This window comes from Ambystoma mexicanum, chromosome 4p, assembly GCF_040938575.1.
Source record: "Ambystoma mexicanum isolate Mex_15411 chromosome 4p, UKY_AmexF1_1, whole genome shotgun sequence".
Lineage (NCBI taxonomy): Eukaryota > Metazoa > Chordata > Amphibia > Caudata > Ambystomatidae > Ambystoma > Ambystoma mexicanum.
This window is the reverse complement of record NC_090927.1, coordinates 1,062,987,551-1,063,009,547: the sequence shown is the minus strand read 5'-3', so window position 1 is coordinate 1,063,009,547 and position 21,997 is coordinate 1,062,987,551. Positions and strand designations below refer to the sequence as shown.

General features: G+C 45.0%; 1 protein-coding gene across 3 annotated transcripts in view; it reads right to left on the bottom strand.

Annotated features, from left to right (window-relative positions):
• The window catches only part of ZUP1 (zinc finger containing ubiquitin peptidase 1), a 705,973-nt gene that overhangs the window by 101,475 nt on the left and 582,501 nt on the right, over positions 1–21,997 (bottom strand). For all 3 annotated transcript variants that reach the window (XM_069606641.1, XM_069606639.1, XM_069606640.1), the window contains exon 7: positions 9,870–10,018. In XM_069606641.1, coding sequence (XP_069462742.1) covers positions 9,870–10,018 — 149 coding nt within the window. The remainder of the gene's footprint in view (positions 1–9,869; positions 10,019–21,997) is intronic.

Sequence of the window (21,997 nt, the reverse complement as noted above, 5' to 3'; positions counted from 1 at the left end):
AGTGGGAACTCCCAGTCCACTACGAACGCGTCCCCTAGAGCTCCTCCAGGGGGAAATTCCCTTGAACAGAACAGATCACACTTCCTGTTGGTGCTGGTGGCGAACAGATCCACCTGAGGGGTTCCCCAAAGGGCGAAGATCTCTTGAAGGACTTCCTGAGCTAGCTCCCACTCGTGGGAGACTCTCTGCACAGTGGCAGTGACTCTACGCCTCCTCTTTGGTTGAGGTAGTGCATGGCCACCATGCTGTCCGTCATTATCAGGACATTTCTCCCCTGTACTGATGGCAGAAAAGCTTTCAGCGCTAGTCTGATCGCTCTCAGCTCTAATAGGTTGATGTGTAGTCTGGAATCCGATGGAGACCAACGACCACTGATGATCAAGTCGTTGGCATGGGCTCCCCATTCCGTGAGCGAGGCGTCTCTGACTACTGTTATCTCCGGCCATGGTTGCCAAAACAGTTCTCCTTTCAAGATGTTCTCTGGATAGGCCCACCATTGAAGGTTGTGGGCTACCTTGTCCGGAATCCGGAGGAGACCTGTCATTCTTCCTGGGTATTGTGACCACTGGGTTCTTAGTGCCCACTGGAGAGATCTCATTCTCAGGCGAGCCTCTGGCACAAGGAAGATGCAGGATGCCATGAGGCCTAACAATCTCAAAAAGTTGAAGGCTGGGAGATGTTGGGCATTTTGAAACTTGTTGACCATCTGCAGAATATCTTGAGCCCTCACCTCTGGTGGCGAGGCTTTTCCCAGGGAAGTGTTCAGGACTGCTCCGATGAACTGGAGTCTCTGTGATGGTATCATCTGTGACTTCTTTAAATTGAGGGAGAAGCCCAGTTTGTGAAGGAAGTGGCAGACATAACCTAGATGGATCTGAGCTTGTTCCGAAGATACAGCTCTGATCAGCCAATCGTCCAGGTAGGGGTATACGTGGATCCCTTCCCTCCTTAGACTTGCAGCCACTACCAACATTAGCTTGGTGAAGACCATCGGGGCAAAGGTCAGCCCAAATGGCAGAACTCGAAATTGATAATGAGAGCCGCCAATTGCGAACCTCAGGTATCTCCTGTGTTTGAGATGGATTGGCACATGGAAATAAGCATCCTGGAGGTCCAGAGATACCAGCCAGTCCTGGATCTGGAGGGCCTGAAGGATCTGAGAGAGAGTTACCATCTTGAACTTGCCCTTCCTGAGGAACTTGTTCAATTCTCGTAAGTCCAAGATGGGTCTCAGTCCTCCGTCCTTCTTCGGTATGAGAAAGTAGGGGGAGTACCAGCCTTTGTTCCTCTCCGCTACAGGTACCGGTTCTATGGCACCTTTCTCTAGCAGGTCTACAATTTCCTGTAAGAGGAGCGGATCTGGAACTTTTAGAGAGCTGTGCCCCGGTGGATGACTCCGAGGGATGTGTAGAAAGGGTTGGCAGTAACCCTGGGCAACTGTCTCCAATGCCCAAGCATCTGACGTAATAGCCTGCCATTCCGTCAGATGGTGAGTTAACCTGCCCCCTACAGGTGTTTTGTGTGGAAAGACCTCAGAGTGGTTTGGGGGCGGCTGATGCAGATGCCGAGGGTAAAGAGGCACCTGCTGCTGCTGCGGCTTTAGTACTTTTGACCCGTCCACCTCGGGTGGATCTCCTTTGGCCTCTTTGAGCCGGCTGTCCTCTGCCTTTCCCGAATGCGGAATAATAGCGAAAGGACTTTCCTCTCCTGAGGGGCGAAAAGGAGTTTGGCGGATTGCAGCTCCTAAAGATTTTGCTGCTGCTTTAGATGTTTGCAGCTTTTCCAGACTGTCATCAGCCTTTTTACCGAATAAAGAAGAGCCGTCAAAGGGCATATTAAAAAAGTCTGGCCTGTACATCTGGAGCAAAGCCAGACTTTCGTAACCACGCATGCCTGCGGATTGTAGTACTTGCCGCCATGGCCCTGCTGATACTGTCAGCGGAATCGATGCCAGTTTGAAGAGATTCGCACATGGCATCTTTGCCATCTTTAATGATGTTAAGGAAGGCTTCCCTTTCATCTCCTTCCGGTATGCAGTCAGCCGCTGATGAAGCACACTCCCACAGTGTGTGACTGAACCTGGCGAGCGTACAAGTGGCGTTGATGGACTTCAACGCCATACTACAAGCAGAAAATACTTTTTTTGCCATAGAATCGTACCTTTTGTTATCTCTATCCTGTGGGACAGTAGGATAAGCGGATCTGCTGCTTGATGAAGTTGCCGCTTGAACCACCAGGCTCTCTGGAGTCGGGTGTTTTGATAAATTTTCAGGGTCAGCCGCAGCTACCTTATACTTGGCTGACAATTTTTTTATTGACTGCAGGGATAACCTCAGGAGTTTCCCAATTTGAGGAAATCTTTCTTTGTAAAGCTGTATGGAAAGGGACTACAGGATCCTCCTGGTGACCTTTATCTAGTATGTCTGTAAGGTCATCCTGTTGAAAAACAGGTGAAGGCGCAGACCAACCCATGAATTCAACAATTCTTGCCATCAGGGTTCTATAGGGGGTTCCGGCATGTTCTCCTGGGTCTGGTTTGACAAATTCCACTTCTGGGGAAGTGTCCAACCCACTTGCCTCATGTAATGATGCCTGTAGGTCTTTCAACCTTCTTTCCTCAGAGGTAAAATCCTCTGAAACAGGTGGTGTAGTCCTCTGCAGCCCGAAGGGTCTTTCTTGGTCAGAATCCTTGTCATTATTGGCTGAGAAAACGTCGATGTTGTCGACGCCGATGTGAAAGGCTTCGAAGGCGCAGAGAAAGGCGTCGAGAAAACTGAAAGAGGCCTCGAGGAACTCGAGAGGATCGGGATCCTACTCGAGGATGTCGACGACGTTCTCAGCGTCATGCTGGAGGCTCTGGGTATAACCATTGGCTGTGAACTAGCCGTGGTGTTTTTCTTTTATCAGCGTTGATGTCGACGATGGTGTCGATTCGATTGACCGATGCATCGAAGAACCCTTCGACAACGGTGTTGATGGCGCCGATCCATGAGTCGAAGGGATCTTCGACGACCGCGTCGACGATGGTGCCTTCCTACCCAATGGCCCATGACGCTCTCGGGTGGACTCTTTCGCCGGGTGCAACGACTCGTGGCGTTTCGATGTTTTGGGTCTTTCACCCAGGGTATCACCCTCAGCTGTCTTCGAGGGGGACGAGGCCGCTTTCTCAAAGACGCTTAGCATTTTCTTCCTGAATTCCTCCCACTCAGCCTGAGAGCTCTGTTTTGTGGGGCAGCAGACCCTTTCTGGGGAAACAGAAGATGACGAGGAAGGGGATCTTCGACGTCTCTTCTTTGAGTGTCTAGATCTCGACGAGTGGTGGGAGCTACTTTGGGACCTAGAATGGGAATGCTTTCGACGGAGAGGAGACGAATGCCTCGACTCAGCCGAAGAAACTTTCGAGGAGGTTTTGGCTGACTTACCTCTCTCGAGCTTCCCCTGCGCTTCTTCAAGGCTTTCGACGTCATGGACATGCAGTCCTCACACTCCGAACAATGGTGCTCGACTCCCAAGAACCACAAATAGATCCTGTGAGGATCCGTTATCGACATTTTCTTTCCGCAGTCTCGAAATTTTTTGAAGCCGGACCACGCAGTCGTCGGTTCGGATGAAGAAGCCATCGAGTACGAGTTGGTTGTATCGAGGAAATATAAGAGGTTTATCTGACTGAACTGAGCAACGATATTCCCAGGCCCCACGAAGCGCGGAAAAACGGAACTGAGCAACGGACACCGCGCGTGGCTATTTATGGGCATGGTGACGTCGGCGCCGATACGGTGGCTGTCGAGGGACACCAGCTCGGCGGACGTCGATGCGCAGCGCCCTCTACAGAGAAAAATTTCCGAGGCCAGCAAGCTGGAGACGAATTATCAAAGATAAGGAATACGTCGGAGGACACAATCCCTTCGAATGAAAGGTTCACCCCTTGGGGATGCAGGTTAGTTCTGGGGACGGTGAAATATTTGGGGGATCACCCTCACTAGGGAAGTGGGGGCACTTTTTGAGGCTAACTTTCCTCCCCACCCACCAACCCCCACCTGCTCGCCACAATCAAGTTGGACTTACTGAAGTAGTGTAAGCTTACAGTATCATGGTTGGGACAACAATGCACTGAAAATGGTCATCCTCCCAATGCTCCTATACTTACTTCAAATGTTCATGATCTGCATCCCGAACTTCTGCTTTCGAGAGGTGAAGCACTCCTTATTGAGATTCCTTTGGCAGGGGAAGAAGGCCTGGATAGCATGGGAGGTTCTGGTTCTGTCCAAGGAGAGAGGGGGGCTTGGTCTCCCGGATGTGAAACGATATTATCTGGCTGCCCAACTTCGGGTGTTGGTACCACATTTCGGGCCCAAGGGAATCTCCAATGGATTGCGCTGGACAACCGACACCTTTGACCTGCTATGGTCGGAGAATGGTTATGGGTGCCGAAAATCCCTCATAGGATTAGGGAGCATCCAATATTGGAGATCATCTGGAGATTTGGGGAAAGGGTGCAGAAATTAAGGGAGTTACAACCTGGCCCTCCCCGCTGGAACACCTGTGGGTGCCGGGAGTTAGAGGCGCAACCCCGAATCCGGAGAGATTTCAGGCATGGTACGAAGCGGGGCTAGAAAGAATAGGCCAGCTGTGGAGGGGGGACACGCTCATAGATATTTTGGAACTGGAGGAGGTCCTGGGAATAGGGAAACTGTCAGTCTTTCTTTACTTACAATTGAAGGGGGCGATTATGAAAAGGGCCTGGAGCGAACAAATAAGGCGGGATCTCACACCCTTTGAAAAGCTTTTGGACAGTAGGGCGGAGACGAAGGGACTGATCTCTTCCATGTATGGAGCACTAGTGGAAGCAGGAGGGGGGTCCATGTGTGAAATCAGAAAACACAATATTAAAGCTTTTACACCATACAAAGAGAAATACACCAACACGGGCTTGTAAAGATTCCCAGAATCTTTATTGCAACACTGAACAGTTTACAAAACAAAGTACACAAATAGCTATTTGGCCGTCAGTACTTCACAGAGACCACCAGCAGGTTCAATGTGAGCAGTGAACAGGAATTGCTAGCTGGACATCAGCATATTTATATAGTTTCTTCGTAACGATGTCCAGCCTCCTACGAGTTAATCATGTACTGGGCTAGGGTTCGCGCCAGGTTCATTCCTAATTTACATATCTCGTGCATGTGGTTTACTTCTTAATACATTTACTAACAAGTACTACTATTCTCTGGATGTGACTTTACACTCTTTACACATTTGCTTCAATGCAGGTCAAACAGATGTTTCGCATATCATGTTTAAATAGCATTATTGTTCTTGTATACTTGTAGGTTAACATCGCCGATTCAAGTAATCCCCTGATCCCTAGGTCAAGAAAGGACAAGGTCTACATGACCCTAACATATAGCCTGCAGGCATGTTGGACATTAACTCGCCTACAGAGGTTGAAGAGGTTAAAGTGAAAACAAGAGGACCAAGGTCGGCCATTTTAGGCCACAGGGTGACTTTGCACGATAAACCAAAATGGCGGTCTAACCTAAAATGGAGGCTTGATTAACTTAAGGTCACGACCTTGCAATACGGATTTCCTCGCAAAGCGACTGGGCATAGGCCACCATATACAATGAAGACGAAACAATATTATATCCGTTTCGACACATGGAGAAATTGAGGGCAAAGTGGGAAAGGGACCTGGAGAAGGAGATGTAAGGGAACCTCGCAGACAGCCATTTCGGCCCAATATAAACAGCATGGTATAAAGCTCCTACACAGGTGGCAATATGACCCAGTCAGACTCTCTAAAATGTATCAGGATGTCAGCCTTGGTGTTGGCGGGGGTGTGTACAGAGGGCAGATTATTGGCATATGTGGTGGGGATGTGCGAGGGTCCCGTTTTTTTGGGACGAGGTCTTGGGCTGGATTAAGGAGGTTGAGGGGATTAACAGAGCTACATCTCCCCTGCTAGCCTTGTTTGGGATGGAGCGACAGGAAGGGGACCTCTGTAGGGTGCCCAAGAGTGCAGCGTACCTACTGTTCTCAGCAAAAGCATGTCACCCCACAAAATGGAAATGTGCTTGAACGCCAGATTAAGAGGAATGGGTCAATGTCACGCAGAATCTATACGTGATGGAGTGGATAACGGCGGGTCTCCATGGACAGGGTGGGGGGAGATGAGTTGGAATGGGGGGGTTTCGCGGACAAATACCTGAGGGGAGAGGAGGATCACGGGGGAGGGGTCAGAGCAGGGATGGAATGAGTGGGGGGCATGTGCTTTTGGTAGGGGTCAAAGATGGGAGAGAGGCTGCACACTCTAGGGTTGCTTGTAAAGGAGATAGACTGAGGAGTGGCCGGGTGCTCAGTAGTAAGGTCATTAGTGGTCAACAACAAGGTGGGTGGAGAAGGTCGAAGTCTAAACCAGTGTTGCGTTCACAGGCCTATTAGCAGCAGCTAAGACTGGCAAACCTAAAATGGCCACCTACACAGGTTTTCTGCCATGTTTGTGGAGGACTAATCACAGCTGCTGAAGCAGAAGACAGGAGTGTGCCAGATAACAGGTGATTCTGCAGCATTGTGACCGACCACCCCTACGAAGCAATGCACGGAATTAGCCTCCATCAGAAGAACCATAGGGGAAACATGGTATTCGCCCTTAAAAAGGAACCTTGCTCAAATAGCCAGACTTAGCCATCTTTTATCAGGCAATCTCTGGGATGTCCCAGCTTGAAGACTTAGTCCCTATCAGGGAGCCTTGTTAGTGCAGGTGGAGGAATTAGCCCCTCAGTTGATAACCGCAGGATTTGTCATATTGGCAGATTTAGCTCTTTGATGAGGAACCTCTGGGTTGCCCCCAGTAGCATACTTATACCTATGTGTAGACCACAATGATCCCTTCAGGTAATTAACAACTCCAGAAAGACATCACCAGCTCAGAGAGTTCTAATAACAAGGTCACTCACCATTCAACGGTTCTTTTCCTAATCGAACTCCAGGAATCATGGCTGTGCAACTTTTCCAAACACCTCCTCCTAATGATTGCGCCTCGTGCTGAACATTCTCACCCCAGTATAAAGAAAAGTCAGACATTGTGAAGTGGCATTTATGAGAGAACATGAGAAAAACCCCTATTGCTATGGCATCGGCGGAAGAAATCAGAAGTCAAAACCAAGGAATTATAAGGGAAATAAATGAAAAAAACAAAATAAAAAAATAAAGGAGCGGGAAAATGCATGTGTGCCACTTGCATGCTCGTCAGTGTGGAGAAAGGCAAAGCCAAGGGCGTGGCTCTGAGAATCTGGCCCATAGCTGCACATTCACCCGGCTTTGCATAAAAATAAGGACAGCCCATTTTTGATGGAAAAAGCTCTCTGGTACAGTCCCCGTAGGACGGAATGGAGGATTGGGGACATGACATAGGAATAAGTGGCCCAAGAATACTGGTGCCCAGCTCATCTGGGATGTTTCAGACGTCTTTAGCCAAGATCACTGCAGGAAAAGAGAAGCAACATGATTCAGATTACTGCACCCCCTCTTCTCACTCCTTGCATGTGGGGCTACGGGGCGGGAGAGAGGGTTCCTGGGCATGCTTCATGCAATATGCAATAATCCTGATTCTCTATACAGATATCGATGATCTCAGCTATCAAATAGATGTCAAAATGGTGATGAAAATGTGTGTATGCCAACATCAGGGGAGGAAAGAGTTGGCTCGGAGGACTTGTCAACGACCCTCAAGACCAACAGCCAGCATTCCTGCAAAGGAAAAACAGGAGGGTGGTAGCTGGGTCCTAACACTGACAGCCACTTAAATTGTGTTTACAGCATTGAGCAGAGAGGCTAGGAGAGTGTGTATGAGCGACACCGCCTGGAATCTTTGGGCTGAGACAGCATGCAGCAAAAGCTATCTACCGCTCTCATATCCCTAGCGCCTTGGGATTCACAAAGAAATACAATGCCTTTTAATATGTTTGCAAAGCAGCTGTTTTAAATTCAACAGCGTAAACTGTCAGAGATAAAGCCAGTCCCAGGAAGGCTTAAGAATGACACAGGTGAGCAATCAAAGCATTAGAGAAATCTCAGGCCTGGAAACTATGCTGACTCTATGGTGTTGCAGCATCTAGCGAAACTGGGAAAGCAAACAAGCTTGGCAGTACTTGGATATTAACCATATCCTTGGAGATTTCTTAGTGTTTCTTGGCATATCCTATATAATATTTGTCTGCCATTTGTACATAATATGAGGTTTTGAAGCATAGCATGAATGTTTTTTTTATACATTATTGACCAACACAAATATACCTGTGTTAACAATAAATGGATAAATAATGTTTCTAGTCCTGGGAGGTATGATGAATCGCAGGAAATTTCTTCTCTGTGAAAGGGACAGTGAGCTAAAGACTTGGTAGAGTCTCTCCCAGGGGTTATTCACGCAAGAACAAGTCATTGGGCTGTGTTCGTGCTGGTAGAGAGATTCCCAGACCCCCTTTGTTTTGAATCGCAGGAATGTATACCTTCTCCCCAAGGGGAGCCCCCCCTGTAAGGCTAGGCAGGTGAGCCCGCTCCACAATACCCTTCATCGGGTGGAGGCAAGCTAGACTTTGCTGGGAGAGACTCCCCCTGTGGGGACAAGGGCTCCAGCTCTTCAACCATGCCCAACAAGGACTTCAACAAAGAAGGAACAAATATGTGTTATTGTGAAACAGACATTTTAACTATCCCTTTAAAAGGGAGAACTTTATTTTACTGAGACGAAGATGATGAATAATCAAGAGGAAGAGCGTCGGCTTCGTCACCTTTGCAAGGGGAGGAGACTGAAACTCCAGAAAGCCCGCGAGTTCCAAACAGGCTGTCAAGCCAGAGTCAAGGAGGTGGACGCGAAGTGTCCTATCAACTAAATAGAAAAAGAAGCAGTATGCAGTGCTGTGGCCACAGAGAGCCGTGGTGGACCGGAGGTCCTGGCAAGCATGCTGATATCGCTGCATGGATGAGACAGCATAACAAACCAGTACCTGGGATACCAAAAAGCTGTTCTCATTAGCATAGTACTCATACTCGTCACAGACGAGATATCGCAAGTTTAATAATAAGAATAAGAGGAGAGAAGGAAAATAGTTATGAAACCATTCCTACTTGTCTCAGTGAAGACATTACAAATGTAATCCAAAAAGTGAAAGAACTCGAGGATAATCATTATAAGAGTAATCATACTCATCCCAGTTAAAGCAAGGAAAGCATCACTATCCAAGGGAAGGAACTGGTAAGAGAAAAAACCCAACAGAAAACCACAGAAAGCTTGGATAAACCTACCCTGGGAAGAGGGAAGAATAACTTTTGGAAATAGAATTGAGGAAGAAAGTAACCAAGAAAAAATAGACTCTGACAAGAGAAGAGATATCCGTACAGACCCGCAGAAACCACTTGTTGAGAGGAATAAAAAGAATTTTAAAAGTACTAAAAGAACTATGTGAACTAATCATGGACGTTACAAAGAAATATTTGAAGATCAGTTATTGAACATAACTTTGCAAGGAGCAAGAACCCAGGAGAAGGGAGACAATCTCCTGCCCTTAGTTGTTAATATAGTGGTAGGGTCAGGTAGAGTTAGTATTGAGACAGAGGACAGATTCTTTTAAGAAATTCAATGACGACTAATGAGCACCTTAGTTAGTCAGGCAGGGAAACCCCATAGAAGCAGTGAGAGCTAGGTGTTAGGCTTTCTCTTTAATAAACATCTATTCATAAAAGTCTAATAAGATGTCTAATAAGAGTAGTGTCCTTTTTCTGACCCGCCATAGAGGATACGAACTTGAGAGATTACATATAAGAACTTTTAATTTACTAAAAGAAAACAAAAGAACAGAGCTGAAGCCTACCTTGGTGCTGAAGATAAATTGGAGACCTAGACGTACAGACCACCTTTTGGCTTTCTCCACCTGAAGAGAAGTAATTCAACACCCACTGGAATAAGAGAGGGTGTGTACCACTAGGGCCAGTGGCTTTGTGGAAGTCAACAATTCGGCACCTGTAGAAAATGAAAGCAAAAATACAAACACAAATCAATGCAATAAATATTGAGCATTAAGAAGTAAACCTTCAATACTGCTTTACAATATCAACCAATAACGTAGCAAGATTTTGGCTACCTAAAGATTCTTTCCAAATCCCAATAACCCCTTCTTTAAATCCAAGCAATACAAATAACTAAAACTAGACTTCCCTTCTTTTCCTATTTTTCAATCCCATGCTAGCTTAATCAAAAATAATTCTTTAGAACAGTGCAGTGATGACGAGATCCTTATGGAGCACCAGTCAATATCATTGTTTTGTGGATGGCAGGGAGCAGAGATCTCAGTGGGATCTAAAAGGAGCCTTGTTGGGGGAGAGGGCAACTGTGCCCCCAAAGTCTCTCCCTAGCTCCAACACTGTGTGCATACAACATGTTTTTCCACCTCTTAATATCCAGAACAAGGTGGCCAGAAGCCCCAGATTTATTCAAAGTGTTATGGATTTTGGGCATCTGTTTGACTCCCGAAGCATCAACATTTTTCTTAAAATAGAAAATGCGCCCCTGGATTTCAAGATTGTGCCAAATGAGAATTGTCATGTTGTATGCAATCACTAATAGATGCTCCTCACTCGTAAGATTTCCATCTCCAGCGAGGCAATAATAATAATGGCTGCTGTCCGCTTGATGAGATGCAACAGTTCAAGTGTTGCAGGGCTTTTACATTCTCAGTGAAGATGCAAATCTTCCATTGGCCACCAGCTTCATTGGTTGCTATTTTCCTGGTCTGTTTGAAGACCAATGCCCAAACCAGAGAATATGGGGAAGAGCTACGACCTTCCAAAAGACAGTGATCCAGAATCTGTTTTTACAACTTCATTTTGAAGTCAATTTTGCCACATCTTGAATTCTCAGAGGAACCTGTGCACCATCTGAGTCCTGGCTCAAAAGTGAAGCTCCCTTGGCCTGCAACATGCAGGAACCTGTCTGCATCCTACCTGGAAGTCTGGAAGCAACTTTGAACACTGTAATTGGCTCTGAAAGGGTCATAAGAAACACTGCCTCTCCTGTTCAGTCTTCCTGGTCATCCAGCCCAGGTGCCTGCAGCAAAAGGGCCAAAAGTAGAAAATGGCAACTCCATGGTTGCACTTGTTATTGCCAGAAAATGGCCTAGGGCCAGAGTCCCCAAACTCATGCTAGTACTTTGCTGTATCTTTTTTTAAAAATTAAAATGTTTTCTTTTTTTTACAAAAAAACTTTTCATTTATACATATAAAAATAACAAATATTCTTTCCTTCATTTGCAAAATACATTCCATTTAAATTTAATTTTTTTCTTCCCTTAATCTGTTAATCTTCATACTTCATTGCTGCAGTATACCTTCCTGCTATGAGATCAACCTGCCTCTGTCTCTGAGATTTGTATGACGCTGATCTGGTTCCAAAATTGAACGATGGTTGTTGTCAAACTCCTGTTGTTCCCTGACAGGATGAGGTTCCATCTATCACCGCTATCTAGCTCATCCCCCGTCGTAGATATCATTTCTCGAAACCAATTTCTCTTGTCGGTTAGCGCAGGGCAGATCATTATGATATGATGTAGATTCTCCAACATCTGTTTGTTCTCACAAAATCTACAGAAGGCTGCTTCTTTCAAGATTAGTCTGTTTTTTGCCATGAGTTCTCGTGTGAATAATTGATTCAATCGTAATCTTAAAAATTGGTCCCTGATTTTCCTGTCCGGAAATTGTTTGCGATATGACGGCAGTTTATTCATTGCACGAATATCTATCTCGCAAGTCAAATTCACCTGATATTGAGATTTTCCTGCCATAGTGCGAATCCAATCATTTCGCTGTATGCTTTTTTTTGCACATTGCGGTCGCTTCATTAGCATCTCGTAAGATATGTTGTTAGTAGACATAATGGGACTCAATAAGTTTTTCCATTTTGCTAGGACGCTGGAATGTCTTCCTCATTAATCATCTTTCTGTATAACTCAATTTTTTTCCACTCGACTATTGATTGCAGCGATTGCAAGGCGACCTCGTGTCTAATTCTTATGATTGGAAATGATTTTGGTAGAGGCAGGATTTTTCGCCAGAACAAACCCTCCAGCCGGTCCCAAATTGATTGATCAAGGTTTATCAATGACTCACTACCATGGGTTAAACTGGGAGTCACTTTTTGTCGATAGAAGATGACAATCGGTTTTAACGAATATTGACCAAATTTTCTGTGTAGGAATAAACCTTGTCTTGCCAATGACAAAGTTCTAGCTCTTGAATTATTTATCCAGGGTGTTCCTACTTTCGACTGGTTCACTATGAGGCCCAGATATTGTATTGATGACTCTGTGCTCAGTTTTTTGTCATTCATATGTAATTGAAAATGTTTTTTCTTTACTTATCGTTAGTTCCAAAATTTTTCTTTTCAAAACATTTATCTCTAGTTTGTTTTCCATCATGTATTTTTCAAGCTCCCCTAGGCTTCATTGTAACCCTATCTCAGTTTTGTCCAGGATGACAATATCGTCTGCATACATTAGGTGCTGAATCCGATGGTTGTTCAGTTTAGGTGGATTGGCCCTCAAAAAGCGAGGAGCATCAGGTAAATTGGTGGTATAGAGCTTAAATAGTGTTGCAGCAAGGGGACAGCCTTGTTTAAGACCATTCTCAGCGTTGATTGGTGCCGATAAGTGGCCTTGTTGAGATAATCTAATTCTAAATGTTGTATTGTTATATAATTGGCTCCAGTACCATCGACGTAGCAACAACAAAGATGTGATGGCTGGAAGGTTTAGACTTAATCTTAACCACTGGCAATGCTCTGGGCAACCCTCCAGACCACCGTTCTTCGCCTGCCAAGCCATTACAGAAGGGAAAGACCATATGCAAATCAGGCTTGGCTCCACCCCAAAAGGGGCAGTCCAGCCCGAACTGCTAGGCCACATCCCTTCTGCACGAGACCACAAGCATCCCCAAACATGTTTGGGTGGGGCCAAGCCTGATTTGCATATGGTGTTTCCCCTTCTGTAATGGCTTGGCAGGCGAAGAACGATGGTCTGGAGGGTTGCCCCGAGCAATGCCAGTGGTTAAGATTCAGTCTAAACCTTCCAGCCATCACCTCTTTGTTTTTGTCCAGTACCATCGACGGGCAATTCTACTTTTTCAGTTTTTCCCATAGTGTTGTTCTATTCACCATATCGAAAGCCATGTGCAAATCAATGAATGCTGCATATGTGTTGTACTTGTTGGCCATCGCTTCATCAATAGATTCAAAATCATGAGGTTTACATGTGTTCCCGTGCCTTTTGTGAATCCCGTTTGTCTGATGTCAAATTTTTTACTTTCTTTAATCCATATATTAAGTTTGTTGAGCAGAAGTGTTGCAAAGATTTTTCCAATCGGATCCAGAAGGGCGATCGGTCTGTAATTCGATGGCAGTTTTCTATCCCCTGCTTTGTATATTGGTATCAAGATGGCTTTCGTCCAGGTAAGTGGAATTTGCTTCCAGGTTTCGACAGTGGTGAATAGATGTAAACAGAATCTGGCCCAATCCTCAGGATATTTCTTTATAATGAAATTGCTCAGGCCATCAGGGCCAGGCGCTCTTGATGTGTTTAGCTTTTTTATTATTGTGATGATGGATTCGAATGACCAGGCATTTGTCCATGGGGACATTTCTCTCTGGTCCATACCAATTTGCTGTTTACTCGCAGACAGTTTGTAAATCGACTCATAGTGACTAATCCATACACCTTCAGAAATCCCTTGAATGATATTATGGTGGGTAGCCGTTTGCGGATTTAGGAGATTCCACAATCCTCTCGTATTATTTGTTTTCAATTGTGCTAGCATGGCTTCTGCATCGTGTTGAGCGAGCAAAGCTTTTGCGTTCTTTGTCCAATTCCTATAGCGTTGTTTAACTTTGCGGATGTCACTTTATATATTCGAACATTTCATTTTTTTTAATTCCGAGATCTTTCTCCGCATTTCTTTTTTCTTTTCTCTGAGTTGGGGATTGTATGCGTGCATATGTGTATTCCTATTGCCGTCTTGATTGTGTATCTTCCGTAGAAAAGCAGTGAGTATCCACTCGTAATTTATTAGTTTTCCGCCAGTCTGTGTATTGGACAAGTATGTTGTTATTATTTTTTCCATTTCATTGTCATTGATGCGCAATCTAGTAACTGCCATGTTGGTTTCCATCTGAGGTAAGTTGATTTTATCTTCTGCTCTGTGCTGCACTTTCCAGGTGATGCTGATAATGTGATGGTCACTATTAACAGAACTTGTATTCTCTTGCGCTTGTAATTTAGGAGCTAGATTAGACGAGATGTAAATGTAATCTAGAATTTCTGCTTGTTTTCCATTCGTCCAAGTAATAGATGTAGAACTGGCTTTCAACTTGTAAGTGCAGTTGAGCTGCCTCAAGGTGGTTTCCTTGGTCCAAATCCTTGCAGTCGCTGATAATTGTGTTTTATCCTTAAATCGACCCTGCTTGTCGAGTAGATGGATATTGAGATCTCCACATACTATTATTTCAATCTCCTTCAGTTCTTAAATAAGGTTATCTGTCGCAGAGAACAGCATGTCAATAAATTCATCTGTTTCAATCGCCGCCTGGTTCCAATAAAGGTTAAATATCGCTAACCTCTGTGTGGTTCCTCGATGTACGCATCCCTTTATTGTACTAGTGGATAGAATTTCTATAACGGTTTGTTGGAACCACGGTGAAATATTGATGCTATCCACCATGCGTATATTTTCTTCGATTTTAATCAGGGTTAGGAGACCAGCAGACGGACGTCCTATTTTGCGGGATATTGCTGGATTCATTGAAACAATGTATCCATCGCATCCAGGGAGAGTATCGATCCATGTCTCCTGCAGACAGATGATGTTTCCAGAGGTCATCCATGTTTACACAAAAGAGGTGAGAAGACCCTCTGGTATTCCACGTACAGAGGGTCAATGTGTCATTCTTCGTTGATGGTTAAACTGTTTTCGCTGACGACGCTGTCATGTAAGAGGATTCTGCCTCTCTCCAAAAGGGAGTGTTGATAGAGTTCGTTTTCATTGAGGACGTTGACAAGTTTAGTGAGTCTGCTTCTCTCCAGAATGGTATGTTAGTAAGGTTCGCTCGAGTATATTTATGAATCACTCTTTCTGCTGAACTGGGCTTCCTGCATTGTGCAGTCGTCTCTGAAGCATGAGCAAACTCTGCTCCCCGTTTCCCCTGCTTGTTTGATCTCTTTTCATAGTTCTGTCGGGAGCACAATCTATTTCTCTTGATTGTTGTTATGGTGGTACATGAGAACCCTAATTTCGAAAAATGGTGAGCCTCCTTAGTTATTTTATGTATGTTCTCTATATTGTGAAACTGCACATGTATTACATCCAATTTCTTCTCATGCATGAATTTCACCAATTTAATATGACTTGTGTTAATCCATTGAAGTGCGGGAATCGCATGGAACAGCCGTAGAGTGTTTGTTCGATTCAAGATCAAATCATGATGATATTTATCTACTTTCAATTTTTAGTTCTGTGTCTTGTACTAATTCCAAAGGATTAATAAAAGTAGGTTGTCTCAATGTTAATCCTACATCTTGGTCTATACTGTTTGCTCGAAAAGACCTGTGAATGCTTTGTGTACTCTCTCGTAGCTGTGAGATGAAACATTCACTGTCCGAGATAGATTCCACGCTGAGTATTGATATCTCTAACTCACTTTCAGATATATCTTCACAAGTGAGCTATGTATGCGTAGATTCTATTGTATAACCTTCTTCGTAGGAATCAATGACTATTAGAGATTGGACATTATTGGACGTTCTAGAGTCCCAGTTGCTTTCTTGGTCTTGTTCAGAGTAAGTAGATAGATTTATGAGTACATCTTGACTGGGTGGATCAACCTGCTGTTGGACTTCACTTGAGTGCGAGGTCACATTTCCATTCGTAGGTGACTCTAATAGGATTCTTTCCCCTTTCTCTATTATATGTACCTCTGGAACTACATTCGCTTGCCCTACTTTCCTCCCTCCTTGTTGTATAACTGTGTTTACTTTAGGGGTTGTCAAATTTCGTAAAAAGGCTCTAGAGCCATTTGATTTGTTTTTCCTTAAAGATTTTTTTTTGATTAAATTTGCTGTGGAATATTCGCACTATTCTTCGCTTTATCAAAAATAGCTAAATTTTCCGGCTATTTCTCATGTACTACCAGCATGTCCTCACTGGATTGAGTTATAGTTGTGTTCGGCTTGCAAAGAGACTGTAGACTGTGGGATAACTAATTCGGTCCCATTTTCCTTAGGGCATCTTGAGCTATTTGGCGTCTGCTCATTTGCCAAGATCTCCATCATCCCTGCTGTTAAAGTTGCCTTCTCTTCGTGTTCTCTTCTGGCTATTTCAAATAGCCTTGACTGCCATTGGGCACTCGTTTCGGCCTCTTGATTGAGTCGAATATGTATGGTATTCATGAAGGCCTCCAGATGGATTTGTTTCGTATGGATTAAGGCAAGTAGTGTGGCTTGATCTTTTTGTGCATCATGATTGCTTTCTAGTAACTTCATGAATGGACTCATTGCCTGTCAAGTTACCGCTAGAAGCAGATTTTGTAGGTCCAACATAGTCGTGGGTATTACTTCAATTGCTTTTGGAGGTGGTAAATTCTGTTGGCATTGGCAGAACCGATTTTTATCCACGGTCTGATCTGGTAGTAGTACGGTGTCATCAGGTAGATTATTGCTCTTTGATACCCCCAAACTTTGATGCATCTTTGTCATAGTGTGGAGGTTTGTATTTCGGGGCGTTGAGGCTAGCCAAGAGCGCTCTTCCTTGACTTTAGTCTGTAAGTTAAATACTTCATTTCTTTTATCCTGATTGTTAATTAAATCTTCAATTTCTGTAATGTCCATCGATAAACGCACCTGCCGCTGGTCTTTTTTGCTAGGGCTCTGATTTCTGACATCCACCTTCATGTTGGCCTTGGAAAATGCATATTCCCAACGTTTTTTTGCTGCAATTGCTTTTTCTTTTGTGGAGAAGGAAACTCGCATAATTTTGTCTGTATATTATGAGGATGCTTTGAGAGCGGCCCTGTCACGGCAAGTTCAGTATCTTGTGGGTCCGCCTCATTCACAGCCGGGGGTAGTTGTTTGTTCGCCTTTCCCCCCGCCCCTGGGAAGAGTAGTCAGGTGTGAAAATAACCATGTGTCGAGCGTTGTGGTGTATTTTCATCTACGTGACTAGAGCCCCGGATCGCCGGATCAAAAGTAGTACTAGACTTGTTTTTAGATCTGGTCGCTGGTCCACTTGCAGCAGCCATCAGAAGCAAAGTGGGTAGTAAATATTTGTATCACAGGATATGTTGCCGGGTTTTCAAAAGGAGTAAAGAATTTACACCATCAAGCTCACTCAATGTAAGTGCTGTTAGAAACTCGGGAACACAACACCAGCTGGCAGATCCAGGGCGAAAATTGAGCTCTCGCAAATGGTGGTCTTAGGTAGTGCCCTGGCAGGATCAAAGGACCTATGTCCCACAGCCTCCTGCTCGGATTAGCCCCGGTTTGCTTCCAAAGTGCACCGGCAGGATCAAAGGACCTAAGTCCCACAGTCTCTCTCCTGTTCAGGCTAGCCAAGTTTGACTTTCCAAATACACCACTATAAAAGGAATAGGTGTTCAGTCATGATCAAAGGCTCCAATCCCACAGTCTCCTAACTAAGTAATCACTTATTTTACGTTCTGATGTTAATCACAAGCAACTAGTACAAATAAAGAGGAAAAAAAAAAAACACTCCAAACGCTTTCACTGTTTCACGATGGCAGACACTTGTGAATTGCCCAGCGCTGAATAGAGGGCGGCACTCAAGAGGACAACAGCAGGCACAACCTCCCGTATCTGGTGAGACCGTTGGCTCCTCGGCGGCACCCGCTCTTTGAGCCGGCACAGGGCTCACTCTCAGCATACAGCTGACTCGGCGTCACCGGATCTTCGGGACTCACTCAGGACGCACAGCTGAAGCAGGTAAGGAGGGAGAGGGGAAAGCGGGGTGGGGGGGTGACAGGGAAGGAGGGTACCCTGCGTTTCCTTTCTAGGAGCGTGTGGCTATGGTGCGTATTGTATCCGTAGTTATTCCGTTGTGCCCAATTCAAAATGCGGCAATGCGGATTTCGTCGGCGACGATGTAAAATTGCAAAAGATTGTTTTATCGCAGGTCCACCGCAGCTCAAGCAGCTCGGCTAGGCAAATTACGTGGCGAGCACCGCCAATATAAGCGAGTGGAAGAATGTACAGTTATTCCAGATATTCCAGGGGGGACGGCAGATGGCAAGGTCGTAAATCTCTGAAGCGCAGAGTCAAGCACTCAGCACAGTCATCAAGAGATTGAGGCACAGTCTTACCCTCAGCCGTCAGCCCAGAAGACCAGAGACAAGAGACACTGCAACCCGACTCCGCGGCCCGCTCTGCGGATGGAACTGGGTTTTAAAGAGTCAGCTGATTCCAGGCAATTCAGTAGCAGTAGAAAGCAGACTGCAGCTCCTCTCAGTCAGCAGGCACAGTAACACAAGAGACTCTGCAACCCGACTCCGCTGTATCTTTTGTCCGACTCCTGCTTCCACACGTAGGGATCCGACGACCCAGTGGCTCTCTATTTACTGTGGAGCTGCTGTTACCTCCAAGAACCAATGAACATCTCTGTTTTGGGCCTATTAACTGTATTTTGGTTACATATCCGAATTCTAGCCTAATTCAAAATGTACATCTGCTCCTTCCCAACCAACCGTTCCTGCTTTCCTTGCTGATGACCCATCTACCCCTCTTCATCCTGTGCAGTACACTTCCATTGAGGTCTTCTGTTGCCCATTTCTTCCACCCTCTATCACTCACCTTGACCTCACTGCACTCCTCTGTAGACTCAACCCCCTTCACCTGTAGCCTTCTGCCACAACACAGTCTAACTTCTATCTTACTCTTCCCCTCCCCATCTCCCTCTTTTCCCCCTGCACACTTACCCCTCACACCAGACATTCTCATTTCCCCCAGGACCTCCAACCACATTTAGCCCCACCACACCTACCGAACACCACCACCAACTGCACCGCCCCTCAACTCTCATCACTCCTATACTTGGCCTACGGAATGCACAATCCATGTGCAGCAAGTCTTCCTCCATCACTGACTACTTTCACTCTTAGCACACCCACCTTTCGCTTTTTGCTATCGGAGAAACCTGGATCTCTCCTGATGACTCTGCTACACTAGCGGCTCTGCAAACAGGCTCTCAACACTGAATCTCAAGACTGATCTTCTCCACTCACTGTGACTAAGATAGGGTGGTGGAGTGATGTTCGTTCTCAATAACGCCCTCACCCCTGTCCCTCTGATATCACCTCTTTAGAACATGCTATATTCAGCTCCTCCCTCTTATTCCTTTCACTGTTCTGTCTCTCTATCGACTCCCTGGTCCTCACGACTCTTGCTTCCCGGATGCAAATCTTCACCTCGAGTTGCTTCCCACCGACATTCCATTGGAATTCTGGGCACGTAAGCCTTCCCAAGCCCTGCAGAGCCACCCGCCTTGAACTTAACTCCCTCTTGTCTAACCGCTCCCTCTACAACAAATCTACCCACTCTGGTAGGAATTCAGCTGACCTGGTCTTTCTCTCTACATCGCTCACCTCCTGTGACCTCTTCATTGATCCCCCCTACCTCTGATCACTCCAGTGTTCAATTTAACGTCTCGGTCCCTGCACCCTCTACTCTTCCTCTCCCATCTTAAATTACCAAGAGAAAATTCAAGCAGTACTCTCTTGCCCCTTACCTGTGATGTGAGGACTTCTCTCCAGTCTCTTTCCCCTATACACGCCCCTTCCACTGACTGCGCTTTTTCTGACTATTACTACACATCTGACTCAATGTGACCAACATTATCCTGCATGCACATTCACACATCCCAGTCGCCATCCTTGGCCCTGGATCACCTCAGAAATCCAAACCCTCAAAACAAACCTGTTTCGTAACTTCTGACAATGGCATAAATCACGGACCCCCACCCTATGCATAGCCTACAAAACAAAAAAATCCCCCTTCTGCCCACACCACACCACTGTAAAATCCTCCTACTGGACTAACCTAATCTTCTCCCTTTGTAATCAGCGCTGACTACTTTAATCTACTCTCTATGTCTTGCTGACGCCTCACAAGCCAGTATGCATTGCCTCCCTTCCTCTATGATAATAACTTTGATCTATTCCCTATATCTCTAAATATTCTTGACACTCTTATAGCCCTCCTCCTTCTCCCTCCCCACCCATCTCCTGTCCACCACCTCTCCCTCTATCCCTTGTACTCTCACAGTTAGAAGTGTACACGTTGAAACAAACTATCTTAAGAAAAACTGTTTCACAACTTTTTCTTAAAAGATTATAGTGTGTTTCAACTTGTACACTTCTAACTGGATTTGATATTGCATTATTCCATTCATTCTTTGCAATGCTTTTAAATTGAAGCCCTTCAAATGGTTGAGAATATCCATTTTTTGTAAATACTTTTCACTTTTCTATATGTGCTAGGTCTTTTCCCCTTAGGATTTAAATGTTTCTTTTCCCCAATGTTTTGGCCCCATGGTTTGTTATTGGTCTGATCACTGTAGCTCTCTATTCTTTTTGAATATTGTTTAATTTTACTTTAGTTATAATTACTTACAGGGGCTAGACCAGGATCTTCCTTTATTACAACTTTATAGAGTGAGGGAGGGGTAATTATGTGTGGATAATGACCTACCACTAAGTTCTGGCCCGAGGTGAAGGGTCATTATCCCAAGAGATAACGACCCCCTTGTATGGTCTATAAGGCTATTAGTGTTAGTAGCACTACGTTTTGGAGTTGTGGTGGTAAAGTAAAACATTTTACATTAATACTGAGTTAGTAAACTAAATGTAGTTTTAATTTGTAGTCTTCAAATAACACGGTTGTCCTCATAAATTAAGCATTTTGATTACAAACTAGGTTGAACTGAAACAGGCTTTACATGAGCATACATTTGGTGTCATGTAAAAGTAAACCGTTTCACTGTGCGAAAGCGAAAGCATTTTCCCATGTTATAGCAGTTAAATGGGATGTTGCAGTAACAATATGGAAGTGTCTTGCCTGGAAATTGCATTGTTGTTTCCCCTTCTGCCTTTGAAGAAAGAATGTTCAGAAAACAGTCGACACCAGTGGTTATTGCACTCTAAACATTCTGATGGGCTGAGATTAGGTCAATAACAATCTCCTTGTGCAAATATTTGTTGTAGACTATCGGTCCCTCCTTTTTCACACATTTACTAGAGTTTGTCTTCCTTTATTTATCCTTCTAATTGGCAACAGTTCTGTCCCTTTTGAAGAAACCTTGACCCAAATGTCCTGGCGAACTATTGCCCAGTTCCCTTCCTTCCCCAGTATTCAAAGGTCCTTAAGGAGGTGGTGTTCAATCAGATCACTGAGTACCTTGAGGGTAATTGCCTTGGAAATTGACTTCAATCTGGCTTCCATAGTAAAGACTTCCCAGAGACTGCAGTCACGCTCATTACCAACTTTCTCTCTATGCTCACCACTCCAAACTCTCTTCTATAGTCCACCTTTTGGACCTCTTTCCCCTTTGGACACCGTCAGCCACACCTCTTTCCTCCTCAATCTCCAGGACTTTGAGATTCACAAATCTGCACTTGCCTGGGTTGCCTTTTACCCCAGAAAGTCGCTCCTTTATAATGTACTAAATGCATAAACCAATGACCCTACCCCACTCCCTGCTGATGTTCCCATGGACCAGTCCTTGGACATTTCTTTTAACCCTTTATACCTCTGCTTTAGGAAGGCTTTTCTCACCCTTTAACTTTCACCATCACCTCTTTGCTGACAACACTCACTCTTTCTCCTTTCTCTCATTTACCCCAGCCATCTCAGAAAGGATTAAGATCTGTCTCACTGCAGTCCATCACTGCATCATG